The sequence below is a fragment of the Stegodyphus dumicola genome, chromosome 2 (genome assembly GCF_044657685.1).
Source record: "Stegodyphus dumicola isolate Sdum_Otavi_A_Nest chromosome 2, ASM4465768v1".
Taxonomy (NCBI): domain Eukaryota; kingdom Metazoa; phylum Arthropoda; class Arachnida; order Araneae; family Eresidae; genus Stegodyphus; species Stegodyphus dumicola.
Window position 1 is genome coordinate 74,319,834 of NC_140769.1, and position 24,406 is coordinate 74,344,239.

The 24,406-nt window shown below is 32.7% G+C and overlaps 1 protein-coding gene across 2 annotated transcripts in view; it reads left to right on the top strand.

Annotated features, from left to right (window-relative positions):
• LOC118192827 (uncharacterized) overlaps nucleotides 1-24,406 on the top strand; it is a 153,519-nt gene that overhangs the window by 123,519 nt on the left and 5,594 nt on the right. For both annotated transcript variants that reach the window (XM_085810773.1, XM_035363854.2), the window contains 2 exons: nucleotides 9,100-9,284; nucleotides 9,453-9,543. In XM_085810773.1, the coding sequence (XP_085666899.1) occupies nucleotides 9,195-9,284; nucleotides 9,453-9,543 (181 nt within the window). In that variant the 5' untranslated portion in view covers nucleotides 9,100-9,194. The remainder of the gene's footprint in view (nucleotides 1-9,099; nucleotides 9,285-9,452; nucleotides 9,544-24,406) is intronic.

The following is a 24,406-nucleotide window of genomic DNA, read 5'->3' on the forward strand; positions in this document are numbered from 1 at the left end:
CTAGAATTGACGACATTCTAGACACTCTTTCTGGCAGCAAGTGGTTCTCAACACTTGATTTAAAGAGTGGGTATTGGCAGGTAGAAATACAGCCTGAAGACCGAGAAAAGACGGCATTTACTACGGGACAAGGGCTTTGGCAATTCAAGGTGATGCCGTTTGGACTGTGTAATGCGCCGGCAACATTCGAACGTCTTATGGAGACTGTTTTGAAAGGTCTTTCCTACGAAGCCTGCCTGATATACCTGGACGACATCATCATCGTCGGAAAGAGTTTTGAAGAACATTTAGAAAATCTTAGGAAGGTGCTTCAGAAACTGAAAGAAGCCAATCTGAAGCTGAGTCCCGCTAAATGCAAATTGTTCCGAAAGGAAGTGACTTACCTGGGACATGTCATCTCTGCAGAAGGTGTGCGCATGGATCCTGAAAAGGTATCAGCGGTCAAATCCTGGAAACGTCCTGAAAATGTCCATCAGCTGAGAAGCTTCCTAGGGCTTTGCACCTACTATAGGAGATTCGTGAAGGACTTTTCTTACATCGCAAGACCCCTTCACAAGCTGACAGAGAGCAAGCAAAGATTCTTGTGGACAAAAGAATGCGAGGATGCATTTAACAACTTAAAGGAGGCTTTAACATCTGCTCCAATCCTGACGTATCCTCAGCTCGACCGACCATTTATTCTTGACACCGACGCGAGCAATGAAAGTGTCGGTGCTGTTTTGTCCCAAGAAATAGACGGCCAAGAACGTGTAGTGGCGTACTGGAGCAAGTGCCTGTCTAAACCGGAGAGGAATTATTGGGTCACCAGGAAAGCGTTGCTCGCCATAGTCAAAGCTGTAGAACAGTTCCATCACTATCTATGCGGCAAAAAATTACTGCTCCGCACTGATCATACATCATTGACCTGGCTTTTAAATTTCAAGAATCCTGAGGGTCAAATAGCCAGGTGGATATAGAGACTCCAAGAATATGACATCACTATCCGTCATCGTAAGGGATCATCACACGGGAACGCCGACGCCCTGTCTAGACGACCTTGCCAAGAAAGCTGTCGCTATTGTTCCAGGGTGGAAGCGAAATACGAGCTGCTGACTCCGGTCGCAAGACAAATTACAACATCAACATCGGCTGATCGAGACCCGTGGAGTGATGATGAAGTCAGGAAAGACCAGCTGGAAGACCGCGACATTAAACCCATAATTGATTTAATGGAGTCATCAACCAGAAAACAGAAAACCTACCTGGCAGGACATTTCTATCTGTAGTCCTACAACCAAACAGTATTGGGCACTCTGGGATTCACTTCACATTCGAAACGGCGTCTTATACCAGAAATTTGAATCGGATGATGGGAAGACGTTCCGATGGCAGCTGATACTTCAAGATCCCGCATTCCTAAACTACATAACAGCCCTACGGGAGGTCACTTTGGAATAATGAAGACCTTACAGAGAGTTCGTGAGCGCTTTTACTGGAATAATGCAAAGGATGACGTGCAAAAATGGTGCCGATCCTGCGATGCCTGTGCAGGTCGGAAAGGACCAAAGAGACGCAGCCGAGGCAAGCTGCAACGTTACAACGTAGGGGCGCCTTTTGAACGTATCGCCTTTGACATCTTACGACCTCTGCCACGAACTGCTGATGGAAACAAATACATACTCGTTGTCATTGATTACTTCACCAAGTGGCATTAAGCGTACCCTGTTCCTGATCAAGAGGCTGTCACAGTAGCTGAGGTAATGATACAGCACTGGATTTCCAGGTTCGGAGTGCCTCTTCAGTTACATTCCGATCAGGGAAGGAATTTTGCCTCGGCAGTAATCAAAGAACTATGCAAACTACTCGGCATTGACAAAACTCAAACGACGCCATTGCATCCCCAGTCGGACGGCATGGTAGAGAGGTTCAATCGAACCATCCTTAATAACCTCTCATTAGTGGTTTCCAGAAACCAACAGGACTGGGACAAGAAATTACCACTCTTTTTACTGGCTTACCGCAGTGCTGTCCACGAGACTACCGGCTATTCTCCATCACAAATGCTCTTCGGACGTGATCTTCGTCTGCCTTGTGATCTATTGTTTGGCCGCCCTCCGGATGCTCCTTCATCGTCTGAGGAATATATTCAAGATCTCCAGGCCCGGTTTGAAGTGATGCACAACTTTGCACGAGAGCGAGTCAACTTGGCGACGGAGAAGATGAAGACCCGCTACGACACAAGAGCTACTGAACATCAATTCCACGAAGGAGACAAGGTGTGGTTGTGAAATCCGACTCGACGGAAAGGACTCTGTCCGAAATTACAGTCACCTTGGGATGGCCCGTACACAGTCCTAAACAGGCTGAATGACGTCGTGGTTCGGATTCGTAAGTCTTCGAACTCTAAACCTAAAGTCGTTCATTACGACAGGTTAGCACATTACTATGGCCATAGTACGTAATGTAAATAATTGTAAATAGTGTAAGACCATGGTCTTTTTTGCTTCTAAATTTGTATTTTGCATTTGATTTGTATTTTGTATTTGATTTGTTTTATTTATTGCATTTATTGTTCATGTTGTTTATTATTGTAATGTAATGCTTATTATTGCATTCATGCTTTAGCTGTAAGTTTGGCTTCCAGTCCAGGGATTGTACTGCCCGGGACGTGCAGTCCTTGAGAAGGGGGCAGTGTTACGAATTCGGTACTTAAAAAGCTAATGTTAGTTCAATTATAAATTAATTGGTTTTATTTCCAGCGCAGTGCAGCGCGTGACGAATATTAAAAGAAGAAAGCTAAGCCGGAAAATTGAAAATATAAGAGCGCGTGCATTAAATAAATATCTCTTTGATTTCGAGAAAGTACTGGAAAATTCTAGCGCGTGATTTTAAAAGCTTATAAAAGGAAGAAAACATCTCAGTTCGTGGTAGTTGCTTAGTTTGTTGTTGTTTAGAAAACTGCTCTTGTTGATTGTAGCGAATTCGCGGATTAGCTTTCTTTAGCTGTTTTGAATTACGTTCTATTGGACATTTGAGTAGTTAAAAGATAACTACTGTGAGATATTGTAATACTGCATGATAATTTGAGAAAATTTAAGCATTTTTGTTGTGATAATAATAAATTTTTGTTCATTTTTCATCGGACTTGTGCATTCATTTCATAACGAACCCGTACGCACGCAACAATATTAATTACACTCATGTCCATAAATTAAGGATAATTTGGAGTCACGCGGAAATCGAACTCTAAAATAAATATATCACCTGTAAAATCACTACATACATCTTCAAGAATCATATGCAAATTTCAGGAAGTAACCAGATGACACCGATGGTACGTCACAATGACGAGAGTGTAAGAGAGTGATATATAAGGAATACAGGCAAAGCTTTATAAGCATTTCAGTGCAATAACTGAATAGTTATGACACAAAGGATGTATTTGGATGATTTTTTACGTGGTAGAATTATTGGCCGTCTGGAATGTGGGCGTACCCAACTGGAAGTATCAGACGAACTTGGAATTGCCCAGAGTATCATCTCCAGGCTTTGGCAACGATTCCAAGATGATGGTAATGTGAGTAGGTGTTACAGCACAGGTCGCCCCAGAGTTACAACGCCGAATGAGGACCGGTATTTGGCAGTTACTGCCAAAAGAAACAGGCGGAGCACAGCATCAGACCTGTCTCATCAGCTCTCTTTAGCCACTGGTACGACAATTTCAAGGCAGACCATGTACAGACGCTTAGGGCAGATTGGTCTATATGCTCGTAGACCTGTCAGATGCGTTCCACTTACTGCAACTCACTGTCGCCTGCGGTTAGCCTAGAGTAGAAAGCATGCATTGTGGACACCGCAACAGTGGGCTTGTGTGATGTTTTCCGATGAGTCCAGGTTTACCTTGCAGTCTGATTCTCGCCGGACTTTCATATGGAGAGCTCCAGGTACCCGTTACTACCAAGTAAACATCACTGAACGACACCGTTACGGTGGTGCAGGAGTGCTCGTTTGGGGTGGAATTATTCTGTGTTCCAGAACTGACCTGCATGTTCAAATTGGAACCATGAGAAGCCAAATCTATCGGGACGTCATTCTGGAACAACATGTACGTTTGTTTCGGGCGCCATGGGCGCACAATTTGTGTTTATGTATCACAACGCCCGTCCTCACCGTGCAATCATCGTAAGCAAATGCCTTCAATCGGGGGATATCACACGTATGGACTGGCCAGCATTCTCACCGGACTTGAATCCAGTAGAGCACGTGTGGGACATGCTTGGCCGACGAGTTGCAACCCGTCAACCTCCTCCTACATGTCTACCGGAACTTCGGAGAGCATTTCGTTTTGAGTATTGTAATATCCCTCAAGATTAGATCGATAATTTGATACTCAACATGCCTAGGCTTTGTACGGAGTGTATTGCATCGTCTGGGAGACATACAATGTATTAACAATCCTACCTACCATCTAATATTGGGTTTTGGTAAATAGGTTTTTTTTTGCAATTTGCTCCAGGGAGAAAAATTGCTAATTTTTTTAATAATATCAAACATATAGCAGCTTTTTTTGCTCTTTATCTTTTGTTTAATAAATAAGCTTTACAAATAAGTCAAATTTGTTTTGCTTCTAACTCTTTCTTTGCCTGATTTTGCATTATCCTTAGTTTATGGAGTGTATTTCCATGTATAAATTAAATTGGTAGTCAAAGGATAGGTTCTAAGACAAGATCTAAAATATGCATTTAAATTTACAACTTTTTTATGATAGATATATTGATTCAAAATACAGCCAAATCTCAGAAGTACATTTCACTTTTTCTTTTCTTTATTATTCTTGCTAATATTATTCGTAGAAACTTCAGTGCTAATGATAGCTTGCATAAAAATACAAAGTCTCACGGAGACAGACTAACATAGCTTGCATGAGTTTTTTTATAGTGACCGAAATGGGAAAAAATACTTAAGAAGACGTAGAAAAGAAAGGAGTTAAATATGTGTGATTTTTATTCAGGTTCAAATGTGCTATTGGATTCCACTTTACTCCACGCACACTTCTATTTTTTTAACTTTTCCTTGACTCATTGCATATAAAGGCAATGTGTCAATATCGCCTTTTATGGACTAGGTCATTTATCTTTGTCAAGTCACTTTTGATATATGGGCGGCATGCAGTCATTTATCACTACTACTACATAATCTCATTTGCCATACTTCTTGAACACTTTTATCGAACCTTTTGAACGATTTTATTCATAATATCAAAATAAAAACAAAATTTTAAAAAAAATGCAAGCTGAAAATTTTAGTTTATAATGCACCGCCTCGAAGACTTTACGACTAAAGTTTAGAAAATTTAAATAAAAAAAAAATGTATTCAAAAATTTTAAATAAAAAAATCTGACTTGGATACCGCATGACTTCCTTGTACGCTTATTTCCTCGAATTATTCGAACGTAATTATCCGATCCGTCAAGGCACGTTGAAAATGCACGTTGCAAATTTTGAAATTAAATATCCCAGTCAATTTCTGTCGTACGGAAATAAAGCTTCTTCTGCCTTTTTTTTTTTTTTTTTTTTTTTTATAACGAGTATAAAACTGAGATCGCATTAAAAGTTAAATTTCGTTATTTATTCAAAATTAATTTTTATAAAGTTTGGAATTGCCAAAACATGATTATTTTCGTCATTTAAAACACTTCTGTAATTCGAAGTATATGTCTACGCCAACTATTGCGAAAATAAAGGTCGAGCAAGGACATTTAAGCCGAGGGAGAGATAACTTTGGATACTGACTTTTTGGAAAGCTATTTAAAATACTTACTAAAGTTTTTTCTAATAATTCATAGCTTTAATTAAATTTCTTTGCCTTGAAGCTGATATAAAAATACCTTTTTTAAATAATGAATTATTTATATACTCTTAAAATAGTCCAAAATGATTTTTTTTTTTTTAACTGAACTTTAAAAAAGCAAAGAGACGAATTTGCGCATGGCCTGCTAGGTAGAAAATTATAAAAATCAAAAAGAAAATCTCGGAACTGAATTGAAATTTTTTTTTTTTGTTCCTTCTGTATGAAGGTACACGTTACGTACTAACTGTTTTTCTTGTATGATTAATGTGTTTTCTACGCATTGGCGACATCTTGTTCTTGGCGCCGGTCTTGGCGCATGTTGGCTAGAACGCCACTCATGTAAAACTACGCATTTGCAGTTTTGTTTTCGCCTATAGCGGCAGGCAACACATTTAGACAGTTCAATAAATAGTTAAAGTTCATAATATTTACGTTTGATTGATCATAGCTAAACACATCTTATTCACAACACAAACGAAGGTTTGACCAATTGCTTCTCCAGGTAAAGAATTACCAAATGGAGTACATGTAAATTTAATGAATCTTCAAATACGATATCTTAACTGAAAATAATACAAAACAAAACAAAATAACATTTTATTAATCTCCTCTGTTTAAAGCTTCAAGCAAAACTTGTCAAGGGAAAAGTGTTTTGAAGCCTTAAACTAAGTTGATTAGTGAATTCCAAATACATGTTTAAATCATTTGAGACGCAAAACCGCTTTTAAGTATCAAACCTTCACTTTACAACAACAATTTTTATTTCTTAAATATTCAGATCTTTTCCCTACATGTATTCGTACCCAAACGAGACCAAAAATTATAGAACGAAAGCTAAAAAACTAAAACATAAAAGAAAAAAAAATTTTTTTTAATTTAATTTAATTTAATTTAATTTTTTTTACAGAAAAAAAAACCTGAAAAATACAAAACGCTTGGATAATTAATAGTGCTTCAAAAGCATTATTGGTTGTTAAAGTTTTAGTTCCATTTACATTATCAGCATTATGTAAGAGTCGTATGACATGCATTATTTCCAAAATGACGCAGTGGAGAAAAAGGTATTACTATTTTTAGAAAAGAGAGGGAGAATTTCCAAATTAAAATTAAGGGGCTATTGCTAATTTAAATTATATTTTTTTATCTTCCTTACATATATATATGGTACTGCCAACTGCAATGGAAAAGGGAGGTACACAAGTTAGATGTTCCATAGCATATGTCTGGAACTGCACAAATAAGCAGTTCCAGGCACAAAATTTCAACGCTCTACGGCTTCTTTTCTAATGGCTTTCCTGATATGTAACATGAACGCTAACCATTTTCTGACAGAAAGTCTTTCTTTGATATCATTTCTTCCGTTAGGTAGATAGCACTTGCATGCTTTATTATAAAGAATTAATCTTAGCTGTTTTCTAAAATGTTTAATTAATTTATTTTAAAGCTAAATTTTTAATTAGTTTAAATTAAAATTTAAAACTATTTTCTAAAATCTTAGCAATATTCTAACCTTTTCCGAAGAGGAGCAAATCGTTTTTTTCTTTCTCCATTCTTGTTCGAAGGAAGTGTTACTGAGGCTTTAACTTTTTATACCGAATAAAAATCGTCGATTATTCTTTTGTACGGTGAATTAATAATTGAATTAAACAGACATACAATTTTCTATGTTCTTATAATCCATTGTCTTAAAGTTCTGCCTAGATTGTTCTTGGTGATGGCGACACGTTTGATTTGGCACAACCGCCGAGTTCCCATCGAGAAAGCATATTCTAGCTGTGTAGTATTGTGTCATTTGTAGAAATCGGTAGTGGTAAATCATGATCTTTCCTTGACGTATACCGTCTACGAGGTTGTATTATCTTACGAATGTTATGTTATGTTTCTGTTGTTTGTTTGAGATACTTTGCGAAATTCCAGCATTTACAAACTGCCTGCTAAATCTAGCCAGCTTCTAGACTTGTAGTTTTCTCTAAGCTAAAATAATTTAATAAATCTGTATAATGAGACATTGTTGAACATTCCTTTAAGTTAAACTTCCTCTGCGGTGCCATGTTGATAAACCATGAAGTGTTAAACTCAAAGCCAGTTTCCATCAATTACATTTACACAGCGAATCGCATAACAGACTTACATAGTAAAATGTTTTGCATTGGCACTAAATCGTTTAGTGTCTGGTTTGCTGCCTAAGTATTCTGGGTTTTTCACTAAATTTCTGATTTGTATTGTATTATTCTCCTAATTTTGTTTAGTAATATATACATTTTCAGGGCAAAATTAAAATCGCCTCTAACAGAAATAAATGAACCTCCACCCGTTAACCTAACATTTCGTCTTTTTCATTCGGAGATATTTAAACATAAGAAATACATCTTTCAGATTATTTTTTTTTCAGTAAATAAAGAAATAAAAGGAAAGATACAATTTAAAGACTTTCTTCAAAACAAGAACATTGTTAATTTAACAGTGGCTAACACCAAGCGTTGGCACTTACATTAAAAAAAATAAAAAATAAATAAAAGTATGTTACACTGTAACAGAAAAAAAAATCCGTAACTGAGGACTGAAACTATGCCAAATCACACCTTAGGACCAAAAACGAACGGAAAGAACAGTAACTAGTACAGTGAACCTCAATAATTGATTCCGAGAATCATCAACAATTTCCATAATGCTTCAAAACAACAAAAGTTGAGCCCATGAACTTTATTTATGAACTTTGGACTGAAACATCTGAGTTCAGTACAGTCTTACCTATAACAAATATCCTCACATAAAAAGAACCAGACATTCAAATATATTAGCAGTATCAAATCCCATATGTTTATCTACTTATATAAAAATGCAAAACTTCTAGTGCAACAATCTCTAAAGTTTCAGCTTTACTGTATTGGCTTAATGCAATATTGTAATGAGTATACTCAACAGTTTGTGTTATAATTGCATGTTAATGAAATTTTAAATATGGCGTTACTTATGCAAGGATTTTTAAAGATGTCTTTTGATACAGAATCAATAATTTCTTTATAAAAGTCAAGAGTCTGCCGAACACTTTGCTTGGAAAAGCATTGCAATGAACATTAAAATTTTATTTCCATTATCTTAATAGTATTTATATTTGTTAACATTTGTGTAAATAATACATCTATTAAAAGATCCAGTTTTCGGTAGTGATTACACCTATTATTTAAGGAATAAAAATTCTGTTAAACATGCTTTAGTTTCATAACTATGCCGTTTTATAACAATTTTTATCTTATTTGTTTATTTAGGTAGTTTTGAAGAAAAATGACTGATTTTTTAATTACTTATCACGACGTACACGAGATGGCAGCACCAACTATATTTTACTTATGAAGCTTCGTTGATGATTGCTTCGGCACCTGCCGATTTCAAAATTGATTGCGGTGGAAGGTGCTATATAAAACTATACTTAACACGCTGGATAAACAAAATGGTAAGAAATATTAAGCTCTTCAAGAAGGCATTCATTAATTTATTTATTTTTATTTCAAAACCATCGATTTCATTTGATAAGGGTTTAAAAATTAATTTTCAAATATTGTAATTAAGGAATCATATTTTAATGTTATTTTTTATTAGATTATTATTTAATTTTTCTAAGGAACGGACACCGGGTTCCAGGCGGAACTACCGCAAGATCCATTTGCTGAAATTTTTACTATTTCTCCAATATATTCTGAATGGTACTTTTGGTAAGTTGGCTTCCCATACTTGAGAATGAATATATAAAATTAAAGCGAAAGGGAGAAATTATTGCATTTTGGTTGTAATTTTCCTTAATTAGGTGACAAAAGATGATTATATAACTGTTCTTTCTAGGTGGAAGTGTAATATTCTCCCAAGTCTGATAAATTTATCTTCCTGAGTATAAGATTTAATTTGTAAATATTTCCTGGGAAAGAATGTGTTCTGTACCGCCTGTTATGGGGAACAAACTTACGATATAAACTTTAATGTTTTTGATCAACATACTATATGCTTGTTATTAAACAGCGGTATTAAAATATTAAAACGGAATTATTTAAAAAGTAAGTGTGATTTTGAGTGGGAAAAAATTCTAAGTACATATGTTCAAAGTATATATTATATTCTAACTACACAGTATTAATCAAATATTAATCAAATGTAGGTTTAAATTCTGGTATCAGCTATACAAGGGTAATGAACATCCTAGTGTAAGTAATAAATACAGCATAAGGATCTAACATTAAATACAAAACACAGTCTTAATTGAATGTCTTCAAGAGTTTGTATGCCGCGTGTAATTCATGTTCTCAGTTTAGTTTCAGTTCAAATTCATAACAAAAGCGTATGAGTTTGACGCTTGAGTAGGTATATAATGCCGTGCACTCACCAATTCCTTTGGCATCATTTATAGATTTATTTAAATAATGGGTATGCCTTAAAAATTTGATTAGGGTCCGAAGACTACCGAATACTAGTAATTTGGTCTGGGTTCGAACCCAGGCGAGCGGACTGGCTGCATAGTTGCTTTTCGTAGCTTTTGCCATGCCTAAATATATAAGGCAATTTGCCTTGGAAATTCCTCCACGAACGCATTCTTCATCTTAGGCTTATAGCCATCGAGTGAATTGCCTTATTTAAATAACTTAACCTAATGACTGCATTGTCAGGGCCTTTAAACTTTTGATGAGGCATGTGAGGATTATGCGATCTTTTCAAGTGAAATCTCAGAAATGCAATCACAGGAAATTTTTTTATGAAAAAATATATATAGAAAAGTTAACATTTTTATGCCATATTACATACTACGGCATGTGTTACTCTATAATATAAGCCATATTAACATCATGTTGCAAAACGTGGACTAAATCTAGACTAATTATGAGTTCTATATAATGCGGACGGTTTCATTATCCATACCATGAAGGAACATTATCCATACCATGAAGAAACATACCTAGAAGTTCGTTTGGACTCACAGCTTTGACTAGGTTGTTGAATTCTTCGTTTCTTGGAAATAACTCCAAATCTAGTAATATAGATTCAAAGTGTTGCAAAACACCGAGTTTTATTTCTTTTTGTGCCAGGATGATATCATTTGAGTCATGTTGCATTTGGTTTTGTTTTTTCTGGCCAGTCCGATTTTTTTATCATACGGCCGGCTAGGAGGATCGGGGCTGTGCCATTATAATGATAATGTTGTGTAGAGAATTGTCTGATCGCGTTATAAAAACTAGGTGAATGATTTTCTGATTTAAGAAAATCTTAATTTTATTTGATTCTGAATTATTTATTTTAATGCTTTAATTTTGGGGAAAAACAGATGCTTCTGGGAATATTATTTAGTTTCAAAGAATATTATTTATTTTCCTTTTATTTGCAATTTTTGTACAAGCTTGATTCATTGTGAAAAGAAGCAGGGAAAGGAGGCGATTTTGCTAAGTCATGATTTCGCGCGCTTTGTCCTTTAGAATGTTCTAGAAGAAATTTCATTGTGCAATTGACCTTAGGACAGGAAGTACGTGACGGAAGGGTCAGAGGTTGCCACTTAACCTTCGATGTAAGTCATTCAGGTTGGCGATCGGGGGGTCCGGTTGTTGGCTAATTGAAGAAGGGCGCGCATGCGCGATCACCCTTTTTCCTCATTCAGGGGTTGAAACGCAAATTTTGCCCAAATTAAGGGGGCGATAATTGAAGCCAGTGTGGGAGCCCGCGTTTGTGAAGGAGACGAAGAAAATTCGAGTTTGAATCACTTACTTACTTTTGACTAAGACTGTAACTTCGAGCTTGCTCTTCGGTTGAGCGATAGAAAAGATGTAATTTACGAAGAGAGATGTTTTCCGGCGGGGAGCGGCAAATATGCTCCCCGGCCGCGTTTTGGCTAAGAGGCGAGATTGAAGATGGGCGAGTTTTACTGAAATGTTTAAAGAGACATTTTTGCCCGACTTTGGACGAGTTTTACTGAAATATTTAAAAAGACTTTTTGCCCGACTTTCGAAGGTGAAGGATTGTTAAGCTTCTGGGCATGAATAAGTTGTGATTCCGGCTGAGAACGGCGGAGGCTATCCGGCCGTTGACTTGCTATCGGAAAAGGAAAAACCGGGGATGATGAGGATTTTCACAAGTATCTTAAAATAAGAAAAGTTTTTTTTTTTTTCTCCTGCGAGTATTAAATTCCAAAAATTATAGGCCAAGTTCCACCCCTCCAATGTGAGATTTTATTCTCGACATCCGGACAGCGAGCTTGAAGATTCTGCTCGGGTGCTGGTTCCAGTGGCTTATTTTCTTCGATGCTGAGCGTGTGGATGTGTTGCTGAAAAATAATGGAGTCGGTGTTCTTCTACATTGCGGTCAGTGATACCGAAAGCGTGAGACTCCTTAGACGCCAGTGTTCCCCTTACGGAATGTATTACTCCCAGGACTTAACGTGGACTATTTATCCCTGATTTCTCCCAGAATGCAAGGCCAGCCCGAGACATTTCCGGGTGCGTTTCAAGTCGTCGACATAACAGATAAGTTTTGCTTTGTTATCAATTTTCCTTCGAACTTTTGGAAATTGGAACTTTACTTTAAATTGAATCTTAAATTAATTTTAAAGGACTAAATTGCCTCCCTTTTTCTCCTTTTTAATTTATTCATAAGAGACAAACCTTAAAGTTTGTCTCTTATGAATTAGGATAAACCTCTTATGAATTAGGATGTAATAATATAATTTGTTTGTGTAATCTTCCTTAGAACAGATGTTGAATTGCAAATAATATGTTTTCTTTAACCTCTTAGAAATTACAGAACGTGTACCTGTTAAATTAAAAGAGTCATGTAATAGATTTGCAAAATCATGAATTTAAATGTAACAAAAGAAAATGATAATTTGAAGAATTCACCTGTGTCTAAATTAAGAAAATTGAACTGTAACTAAAATAAGAAACTTGAGTCTCTGATTAGGATAAGATTTAATTTTAATTGTTGAGGAATTTGAATAAACTGGTATTTAATCTGGAAACCTATTATTTATGTTTTCTTTATATCTTTATGTGTTTTTCTATATATATATATATTGATTTTACATGTTGTTTATTCGATCTTCTCACGGCGCGGTCCCGGATGCATTTTCACAACGCAATGCACTAAAAATTCACTTATATGATCACTAAAAGTGTGGTAATTAGCTAACTTTTAAGAGTTTAGTTTCTCAGTTGATATTTAGTTAGTTACGGTTTCACCTGTCTGTTTCTGCATTAAGTTCCTCCCTAAAAGAGGAAGTAGTAGCACAGCATTGGTTCCCATGATTTTTATGGCAAAGTATAGAAACAGAACATTGGTGTCGTAACTAGTCAACAATAATGATCATTTTCGTTATTTTTTTTAATATTTTATTCAAGATAAGTGCAATCACTTTTAGGGTGAAATTTATATCATGTTGAATTGTGGAGGCGAAGGTGGTGGGTTTGAATGCTTTGCCGTGCATCAAATTAAAGACGGCACCGTATTTCGCAAGCGTTACAATAGTTTGGCTTTAATAATGCTGCTTTTATAGCTACCCTACACTTCTTTAAAACTACGGCCAGCGCAGCCTTCTCTTCAAGAAAAATAGTAGTTTTTGCATTAGGCTGCGCACTTTGCTAGTTTTGGCTATCAAGAGATTTTCCTACCAAGCTATTTTACTGTGTTTTAAATATATTTGTTTTCAAAATTAAGAGAATTTGCACATTTTTTCGAACTTCTGGAAAACTGATGGACAGATTTTAATTAGTTTTTAATTCATTACAAGGAGTTCTTCAGAACACGTTAGGCTTACATCTTCAATATTATCGCTTCTTTTGAGCGATAGAGCTTTTGAGAAAGTAGAGCTAATTTCAGAAGTTAATTGTACGTAACTCTATCATGCATAGGCAATTAAATAGTATCTAAAAATATGTCTATGTTTTTAGTCAGTGTCTGCAGATTTATACAAAAGACTCGTAAATGTATTATTGTTGCCAGGATGCTGAGTAAAATAAGCCTCGAAAATGTTGCAGTGAGCCAAAACATGTTGGTAAACTGTAACTTAAATAATGAATGTTGTCATTAAGCATTTTTTTAATAAAATTGATTTCATTATGTTCTGTTATTTCACAGATAATTTTAGTCTAATTATGCTCTCCTTCCATTTACAGCATAACGTATGGTGTTTAAATACAATATCTCGAGAAAAGACTATGTATCTAAAATGGCATTCAGATTGAAACAAAATAAGCAGTGTTTAAAGGATCTTACGATCTTTACTCTTTCTGCAAAGTTCTAAAACGTTTAATATTGATAGTAGTATAAAAATACGGGTTCTGCTGCACGCGGTGTGCGGTGTGGGCGTGGCCAACGACGTCACACAGAGGGCGGGACCAAAGGCAACGTCATCACACCAGGAGGCGTGGTTTCGAGTGGAGTTGAGTTGTTTTTAGATTGCTGATTGAGTTGTAGACCTCCTGCTTTTCATTTAAAGTTAGTTTTTTTTTTAAATTGGCAACGGGAAATATTTTCTGCATCTTAATTTTGATGATATAGCGATGCTGCCCTCTATTAATGAAAAAGTGAATTATATGTTTTAGAAATATATTTTTTAAGTCTGGTGTTAAAATTATTCAATGTGCGACTCTGAAAACAATGTAAAAGAAACAAATATAAAGAAAAGACTTTCCTTTAATGAAACTACAAGATAATTTTTTTTTATTACTCAATTTTATTCTGATACTTTTATTCTTTTTAGTTTTCCATGAAACTTTAACTTATTTCTCAGGTTTTCTGTTCATAATAACATATTTATTTACTGTCATATTTTTTTAATACTTAACGTTTCTAATTTGTAATATTTTATTTAATTTCCACATACTATTTTTTTTCATACCTTTCATACCATTTCAGCATACCCTGATTTTTAACTTATATATTATATTTCACAAACGTTCCCGCACATGCTGTTTATTTGTTACACTACTTAATTTTAGATGCAATTTCACACTTTTTTTAACGTTATAATGTTCAATATATTCTGAATTTTAACTTCATTTACTTTTTTTAAACCATTCTAGTATTCTATACACACTTTAACTTAGTGGTTTGAAATTCTATTTAAAAAGAAACGTTTATTTTTCGTGATCTTAGTTCTTTTACTAAATTTTCTACAGAATTTCTAATTTCTTTTACATGTTTAACAATATCTTCCTTACATTACCGAATATTTTTTTTAAAAAACTTAAGTCTATAACTGTTAATTGCGTTTCTTACGTTCATGATTTCCCTTCTGTGTTTATATTTCTTAATTCTAGTTTAACTTATTTATTATAATGTTTTTATTTCTGTCTCATCATTCGTAATTCCAACATTTTATCCCTTTTTATTCATTTTAACGATATGGATTGTTTTCATTTACTCCATATTCAAATATTTCCTTCCAATTTTTAAAATACTTGTTTTATTCTCCGATCATAATAGATCATCTACAGGTTTTACTCAGAAATTTCCATTCACAACTTTACAGTTTAATACCATTTATATCTAAATGCATTTCTTTCTCATATAGTTTTACGATCTTCAAAGTTTCTAACATCATGTTTAGTTTTAAATCCCTATTACCTTTATGTGTGTTGATAATTTTCATTTCTAATTTTACAACCACGTTCAGTGTTTCATCCACACATACCAAAATATTTCTTACATCTTCTGGTATTTAGTCTATGTCATATTTCAGTACTTCAAATGAATTTACACTGCTCACACTATTATTTTTTCATGTTTTAGAGACACTGACTATATTAATTTTACTATTTTTCATACACTAATTGCATCTATGTCAGCACTCATGATAAAGTAGCAATTGTTTTGCATCACATGCATAAAGAAATTCTTAAAACCAACTTTTTCAATATCGTACTCAAATTACTGTTTTCCAGATGGGAATTACCAGTATTCTTTGGTTTTACTCTGTTACATCTTTTTAAATTTTAACATCTTACTTTTAATTCTAACATACATCTTTTAAACAGTTTTTTCTTTTAATGATAGCCTTACCTTATTTGTTCAAAGTAATTCTTTCATTCACCTTCTTTACTACCTTTCAGTACCTTCATAATTCACTATGCAAACGCAATGTCTTTCACTGACATTCTGTTTAATAATACCACAAGTTTCCTTAATTGACAAAAAGCGAATTATTTCTCATTTCAAAATAGAACTACTATATTTTTGCACAAACATTACCTTTATCCATTCAAGCCACCCCTTAACCGGTAACTGACGTAGCGATAGGAAAGGAGATTCTTATCATATGCTCTTTCGACATTTGAGGTTTCTAGAACTTCTTTGACAAGTATATCAATACCATCAGAAAATATACTTAACACTTTTACCCAGTTTAAAGGCAACATACTGTTATAAGAATGGTTTTAGTTAAATTTATAACACAAATAAACGCATTTTGTGCTAAATAGGCATAAACATTTAGATTCAGAATATTTCTTTTTAATCCGATGTAAGACTTGAATTTCATTCATGATACGGATTGTCTCTTGATTTTCTTTTTGTTTACTTTACACTAATAGAAAATTTTTATTTTACAAGTTCAGCTTTTAATGAAATAGAAATAAAAACTACGATACACCTGCTGTTTTTAAGAAAAGGAACTTTGATATATTTCTGGAAATGTAAATGCTTTTAGAGTTTTCTTTCAATAACGTTGATTTTCATTACTTTACTAACTTCAATAATTCTCTTATTAGCTAATATGAATGAAAGAAGATTGTCAAAAATGTGACACAGTATAATTCTTACGAACATATGTACCTTTACCAGCATACAGATATTACCGATTGAAATGAAGAAAGATACAGATATTTTACTCCAATCTACATTAAATTAAAAAAAATATTTAAACTTTCATACATTCCAAAGAATAAACGAAAATTCAATAGATATTGTCATGTTTGTATATATGAGATAAAAATTTTATGAATGGTATCTAAAGTAATGCTTAGAACTTCATAAAAGCGAACATTCACTATGTTAATACACATACCATCAGTTATTTACATTAATCAATGTAATATTAATCATTACATGTACTATATGCATATATATTTAAAGTTTAATTGTCTTACAATTGAATAATTAACTATTGAGAGAAAGAGGTTCATATCTTACACTATTTAATTCACATGGAACAAATTTTTCCATCAACCACATTGAACCACGTTTATTAAATTCGCCAAAGCTCTTTTATTTCTGCATTTTCACACTCACGACACATTTTAAATGTAACTATTGATTACCATTTCAAACACCGATATCATAACTCAGTGTAAAACTACATCATAACTCATTTTTTCCCTACTAACTACAATTTTATATATTCAAGAAGTACATCTAAGACATGATCATTTTCTATGTTCTAGCAAATTGATTCAATTGCGAACATACTATTAAGACTTGCGATTTTAGAAGACTTGCATGTATTAACGATGTCAACGTTTCTTCGTTTTTGTAAGATTCGTATCAAACCATGTCGCATTCGAATGTGGTGTAAGAGATCACTTTTTCTCTTAAACACTTGTAAACAATGGATACAATTTATAAGAAGAGAAGTATCATACTGTTTCAAAACATCATCATCAGCATATTTCTGTTTCTTTTGACACCAACAAAATAAAAAAAAAAAAAAAAAAAAGGTTCGTGAGATTTTCTTCAAATTCTGTTTTACTTGAAAAAAATGTCCGAACATTCAATACGATGTAAAGATTCATATTGTTTTAAATTCTTATGCTCACTAAATATTTTTTATCACGATTTACTCTTAAAAGTAACTTTATAAGTTTTCATATCCTTTTTACATGAAAAGAACTTGTGATTATTCACTACAAAATTCTAAGACGAGAAGCTTCGCGACTTTTCAAACTACAAACTTAAATTTCTTAGAACATACACTACATCTGATGTTTCTTTCATGAGATTTCAAATATCTCTTCAGATTACTCGTATTCAAGAAACCTTACAAATATATCACATAAGTTCAGCGAATAATCGCTTCATAAACTCTTAAATTTTCAACACGAGTGAATCACTTGAAGCATATACTGCACTGTAAACATACAATACTTAAAAAAATTGTTATAAAAAATAAAAATACATTCATTTCACCAAGAAGCTTTTCTATTTAAATACATTTATTTATTTCCAAAGAACAAGTTTCTGTATTATACATAAAATATACTTAGAATTTTCTTTCATTAGTTAATATCAAATTAACAACAATATCCATTTACTGATATTTGATATACATGTTTGCTTTAAAATTAAAACTAAAATTTCAATATATTTCTATTAAAAAAACATAATGAAAAAAAAATACTCATAACATCAACCAAAGACAGAAATTTAAATAGAATAGCTGTACTTATATTAGTGCATATTTATAATCTTCATAACATTTCGATTCAAAAAACCTATTACAAAATAAATGAAACATTTTTTTCTGCCTTAAAGAATCTCTTATATTTTTAAAATTAATACATAAAAATATATCTTCACCAATATATTTAATTCTGTCCTCAACACTTATTATAATGCAATCATGTCTTGTTTGTGAAGGATGATTTACAATGCAACCTTCGCATTTATATAGCTTTTTTATCACTGAATTTAATTCAGTTTTGATAGAGTTTATGAGTTCTTTAAAAAGTTCATCATCATCACTTACCATATCCGAACAATTGTTTTTACATTTGATTTGCAACGGTAAAATAATTTCAAAAATACTTTTATATAAAGTATTAGATACATCAGGAATAATTTCTTTCAATTTTTTTTTTAAATATCACAGTTTACTTTTAGGTATGTAGGTTTTAGTTTAAAAGAATTTTCATCTTGTTTAAAAACTTGTTGAAAAATACACTCACCTTCTTTGTTGAAAACTACCAACTCATTATTGCAAATGATGCTGGCACTCATATAGAAAAGATTAAATTCATATATTTTTGAGGAAAATTCTTGCCATGTTGCAGGAGTTATAACAACACCGCGTGTAGTAGGGTATAATATTTTATTTTGTTCCACACATTCACGTAGATGAATGTTCATTCTGTTTTCAAACTGATTTATGGACACAAAATATCCCCAACCAAGAGTCCACTGTGCAATCAACTTCGAACTTTCTTTTTTCTGTTCTCGATTATTCGGCATGAAGATATTTTCAGGAACAGACTTCATATAGTGGGCAAACCAGTCATCCTCTGGAAGTTCATCCTCATTATCTTCCAATCGTCGTTTTTTAATTTTCGAAATTTTTATGTTTCGGAATGTGATACTAATTCTAGGATCTTTAACGTCAGGTTGAGAGGGTATTCCGTGGATCCAAAATTGATTCGTTGGGTGTTTCATTACAAGGAAAGTTCCATGAGTTAAGTCCACGCTTCGAGATGTGAAATTTCGCCTGGTAAATACCATTTGACGTTTTGCACCTAAACTGATGATAGGTATATCACTTTCAGGTTCGAGACAAGTTTCATTGTCTTTATGCGTTGAAATTTTCCCCACTCCGTCAGGATAATAGTTCAATAAAGCAAAATTATATTTTTTGCCAGTTATCGTTTCAACATAATCTTTTACATTTAGAAGAATTTGAGTCCATGGTTCTGCACAAATGCTCGTTCCAGAGAATTCGTAACTAAGTCCTTCATCACCAAAACCGAGTATTTTTCTTCGTGGAGCATACTGAGTCCCATTAATTTCAAAACTAATATTTTTAAAATCATAATTTGATAGTTCATCTAGCAAAATATCAGCTTCATTTCGTGAATAAAATTCTTCGTATAATTCCACATTTAACTCTGTATCACATATATTCCTCATATTCGCTTTTGAATCTAACGACAATTCTGAATGATATAGAAATACGTAGCATTCTTAAATAGCAAAAATTATCTAAAACATACATTAACGAAATGATTTCATCAACACTTACGGTAATACATTCTTGTCATGTCTTGTTTGTGAAGCCAGTCTTTCCGGCGTCATATGTGTAAAAATAATCATGATAGGATAGTGGGAAAGAGTTATAGTGTCCTAATGTTGTTATTCTGAACCTCGATATTACATATATGCATAAGGAGAATCTTAAAAGCATCATCCACTTATCATGATAGAGTAATGGAAAATTTCTAGAACTCTGATAATCATACGCGAAAGAATGTATTATCTTAAGGTTGTTGTTGCTATTCCAAATTTGACAGTACATACAGAAGTGAAGGAAGATCCTTGATAAGCGCTGTAGACTTCACGTTATCATGATAACGTGCAGCACTCATCAAGGGTCTTCCTTCACTTCTGTATGTATTGTCAAACTTGGAATAGCAACAACAACCTTAAGATAATGCATTCTTTCGCGTATGATTATCAGAGTTTTAGAAATTTTCCATTACTCTATCATGATAAGTGGATGATGCTTTTAAGATTCTCCTTATGCATATATGTAATATCGAGGTTCAGAATAACAACATTAGGACACTATAACTCTTTCCCACTATCCTATCATGATTATTTTTACACATATGACGCCGGAAAGACTGGCTTCACAAACAAGACATGACAAGAATGTATTACGATAAGTGTTGATGAAATCATTTCGTTAATGTATGTTTTAGATAATTTTTGCTATTTAAGAATGCTACGTATTTCTATATCATTCAGAATTGTCGTTAGATTCAAAAGCGAATATGAGGAATATATGTGATACAGAGTTAAATGTGGAATTATACGAAGAATTTTATTCACGAAATGAAGCTGATATTTTGCTAGATGAACTATCAAATTATGATTTTAAAAATATTAGTTTTGAAATTAATGGGACTCAGTATGTTCCACGAAGAAAAGTACTCGGTTTTGGTGATGAAGGACTTAGTTACGAATTCTCTGGAACGAGCATTTGTGCAGAACCATGGACTCAAACTCTTCTAAATGTAAAAGATTATGTTGAAACGATAACTGGCAAAAAATATAATTTTGCTTTATTGAACTATTATCCTGACGGAGTGGCGAAAATTTCAACGCATAAAGACAATGAAACTTGTCTCGAACCTGAAAGTGATATACCTATCATCAGTTTAGGTGCAAAACGTCAAATGGTATTTACCAGGCGAAATTTCACATCTCGAAGCGGTAACTTAACTCATGGAACTCTCCTTGTAATGAAACACCCAACGAACCAATTTTGGATGCATGGAATACCCTCTCAACCTGACGTTAAAGATCCTAGAATTAGTATCACATTCCGAAACATAAATATTTCGAAAATCAAAAAACGACGCTTGGAAGATAATGAGGATGAACTTCCAGAGGATGACTGGTTTGCCCACTATATGAAATCTGTTCCTGAAAATATCTTCATGCCGAATAATCGAGAACAAAAAAAAGAAAGTTCGAAGTTGATTGCACAGTGGACTCTTGGTTGGGGATATTTTGTGTCCATAAATCAGTTTGAAAACAGAATGAACATTCATCTACGTGAATGTGTGGAACAAAATAAAATATTATACCATACTACACGCGGTGTTGTTATAACTCCTGCAACATGGCAAGAATTTTCCTCAAAAATATATGAATTTAATCTTTTCTATATGAGTGCCAGCATCATTTGCAATAATGAGTTGGTAGTTTTCAACAAAGAAGGTGAGTGTATTTTTCAACAAGTTTTTAAACAAGATGAAAATTCTTTTAAACTAAAACCTACATACCTAAAAGTAAACTGTGATATTTAAAAAAAAATTGAAAGAAATTATTCCTGATGTATCTAATACTTTATATAAAAGTATTTTTGAAATTATTTTACCGTTGCAAATCAAATGTAAAAACAATTGTTCGGATATGGTAAGTGATGATGATGAACTTTTTAAAGAACTCATAAACTCTATCAAAACTGAATTAAATTCAGTGATAAAAAAGCTATATAAATGCGAAGGTTGCATCGTAAATCATCCTTCACAAACAAGACATGATTGCATTATAATAAGTGTTGAGGACAGAATTAAATATATTGGTGAAGATATATTTTTATGTATTAATTTTAAAAATATAAGAGATTCTTTAAGGCAGAAAAAAATGTTTCATTTATTTTGTAATAGGTTTTTTGAATCGAAATGTTATGAAGATTATAAAAATGCACTAATATAAGTACAGCTATTCTATTTAAATTTCTGTCTTTGGTTGATGTTATGAGTATTTTTTTTTCATTATGTTTTTTTAATAGAAATATATTGAAATATTAGTTTTAATTTTAAAGCAAACATGTATATCAAATATCAGTAAATGGATATTGTTGTTAATTTGATATTAACTAATGAAAGAAAATTCTAAGTATATTTTATGTAAAATACAGAAACTTGTTCTTTGGAAATAAATAAATGTATTTAAATAGAAAAGCTTTTTGGTGAAATGAATGTATTTTTATTTTTTATAACAATTTTTTTAAGTATTGTATGTTTACAGTGCAGTATATGCTTCAAGTGATTCACTCGTGTTGAAAATTTAAGAGTTTATGAAGCGATTATTCGCTGAACTTATGTGATATATTTGTAAGGTTTCTTGAATACGAGTAATCTGAAGAGATATTTGAAATCTCATGAAAGAAACATCAGATGTAGTGTATGTTCTAAGAAATTTAAGTTTGTAGTTTGAAAAGTCGCGAAGCTTCTCGTCTTAGAATTTTGTAGTGAATAATCACAAGTTCTTTTCATGTAAAAAGGATAGGAAAACTTATAAAGTTACTTTTAAGAGTAAATCGTGATAAAAAATATTTAGTGAGCATAAGAATTTAAAACAATATGAATCTTTACATCGTATTGAATGTTCGGACATTTTTTTCAAGTAAAACAGAATTTGAAGAAAATCTCACGAACCTTTTTTTTTTTTTTTTATTTTGTTGGTGTCAAAAGAAACAGAAATATGCTGATGATGATGTTTTGAAACAGTATGATACTTCTCTTCTTATAAATTGTATCCATTGTTTACAAGTGTTTAAAAGAAAAAGTGATCTCTTACACCACATTCGAATGCGACATGGTTTGATACGAATCTTACAAAAACGAAGAAACGTTGACATCGTTAATACATGCAAGTCTTCTAAAATCGCAAGTCTTAATAGTATGTTCGCAATTGAATCAATTTGCTAGAACATAGAAAATGATCATGTCTTAGATGTACTTCTTGAATATATAAAATTGTAGTTAGTAGGGAAAAAATGAGTTATGATGTAGTTTTACACTGAGTTATGATATCGGTGTTTGAAATGGTAATCAATAGTTACATTTAAAATGTGTCGTGAGTGTGAAAATGCAGAAATAAAAGAGCTTTGGCGAATTTAATAAACGTGGTTCAATGTGGTTGATGGAAAAATTTGTTCCATGTGAATTAAATAGTGTAAGATATGAACCTCTTTCTCTCAATAGTTAATTATTCAATTGTAAGACAATTAAACTTTAAATATATATGCATATAGTACATGTAATGATTAATATTACATTGATTAATGTAAATAACTGATGGTATGTGTATTAACATAGTGAATGTTCGCTTTTATGAAGTTCTAAGCATTACTTTAGATACCATTCATAAAATTTTTATCTCATATATACAAACATGACAATATCTATTGAATTTTCGTTTATTCTTTGGAATGTATGAAAGTTTAAATATTTTTTTTTAATTTAATGTAGATTGGAGTAAAATATCTGTATCTTTCTTCATTTCAATCGGTAATATCTGTATGCTGGTAAAGGTACATATGTTCGTAAGAATTATACTGTGTCACATTTTTGACAATATTCTTTCATTCATATTAGCTAATAAGAGAATTATTGAAGTTAGTAAAGTAATGAAAATCAACGTTATTGAAAGAAAACTCTAAAAGCATTTACATTTCCAGAAATATATCAAAGTTCCTTTTCTTAAAAACAGCAGGTGTATCGTAGTTTTTATTTCTATTTCATTAAAAGCTGAACTTGTAAAATAAAAATTTTCTATTAGTGTAAGGTAAACAAAAAGAAAATCAAGAGACAATCCGTATCATGAATGAAATTCAAGTCTTACATCGGATTAAAAAGAAATATTCTGAATCTAAATGTTTATGCCTATTTAGCACAAAATGCGTTTATTTGTGTTATAAATTTAACTAAAACCATTCTTATAACAGTATGTTGCCTTTAAACTGGGTAAAAGTGTTAAGTATATTTTCTGATGGTATTGATATACTTGTCAAAGAAGTTCTAGAAACCTCAAATGTCGAAAGAGCATATGATAAGAATCTCCTTTCCTATCGCTACGTCAGTTACCGGTTAAGGGGTGGCTTGAATGGATAAAGGTAATGTTTGTGCAAAAATATAGTAGTTCTATTTTGAAATAAGAAATAATTCGCTTTTTGTCAATTAAGGAAACTTGTAGTATTATTAAACAGAATGTCAGTGAAAGACATTGCGTTTGCATAGTGAATTATGAAGGTACTGAAAGGTAGTAAAGAAGGTGAATGAAAGAATTAATTTGAACAAATAAGGTAAGGCTATCATTAAAAGAAAAAAC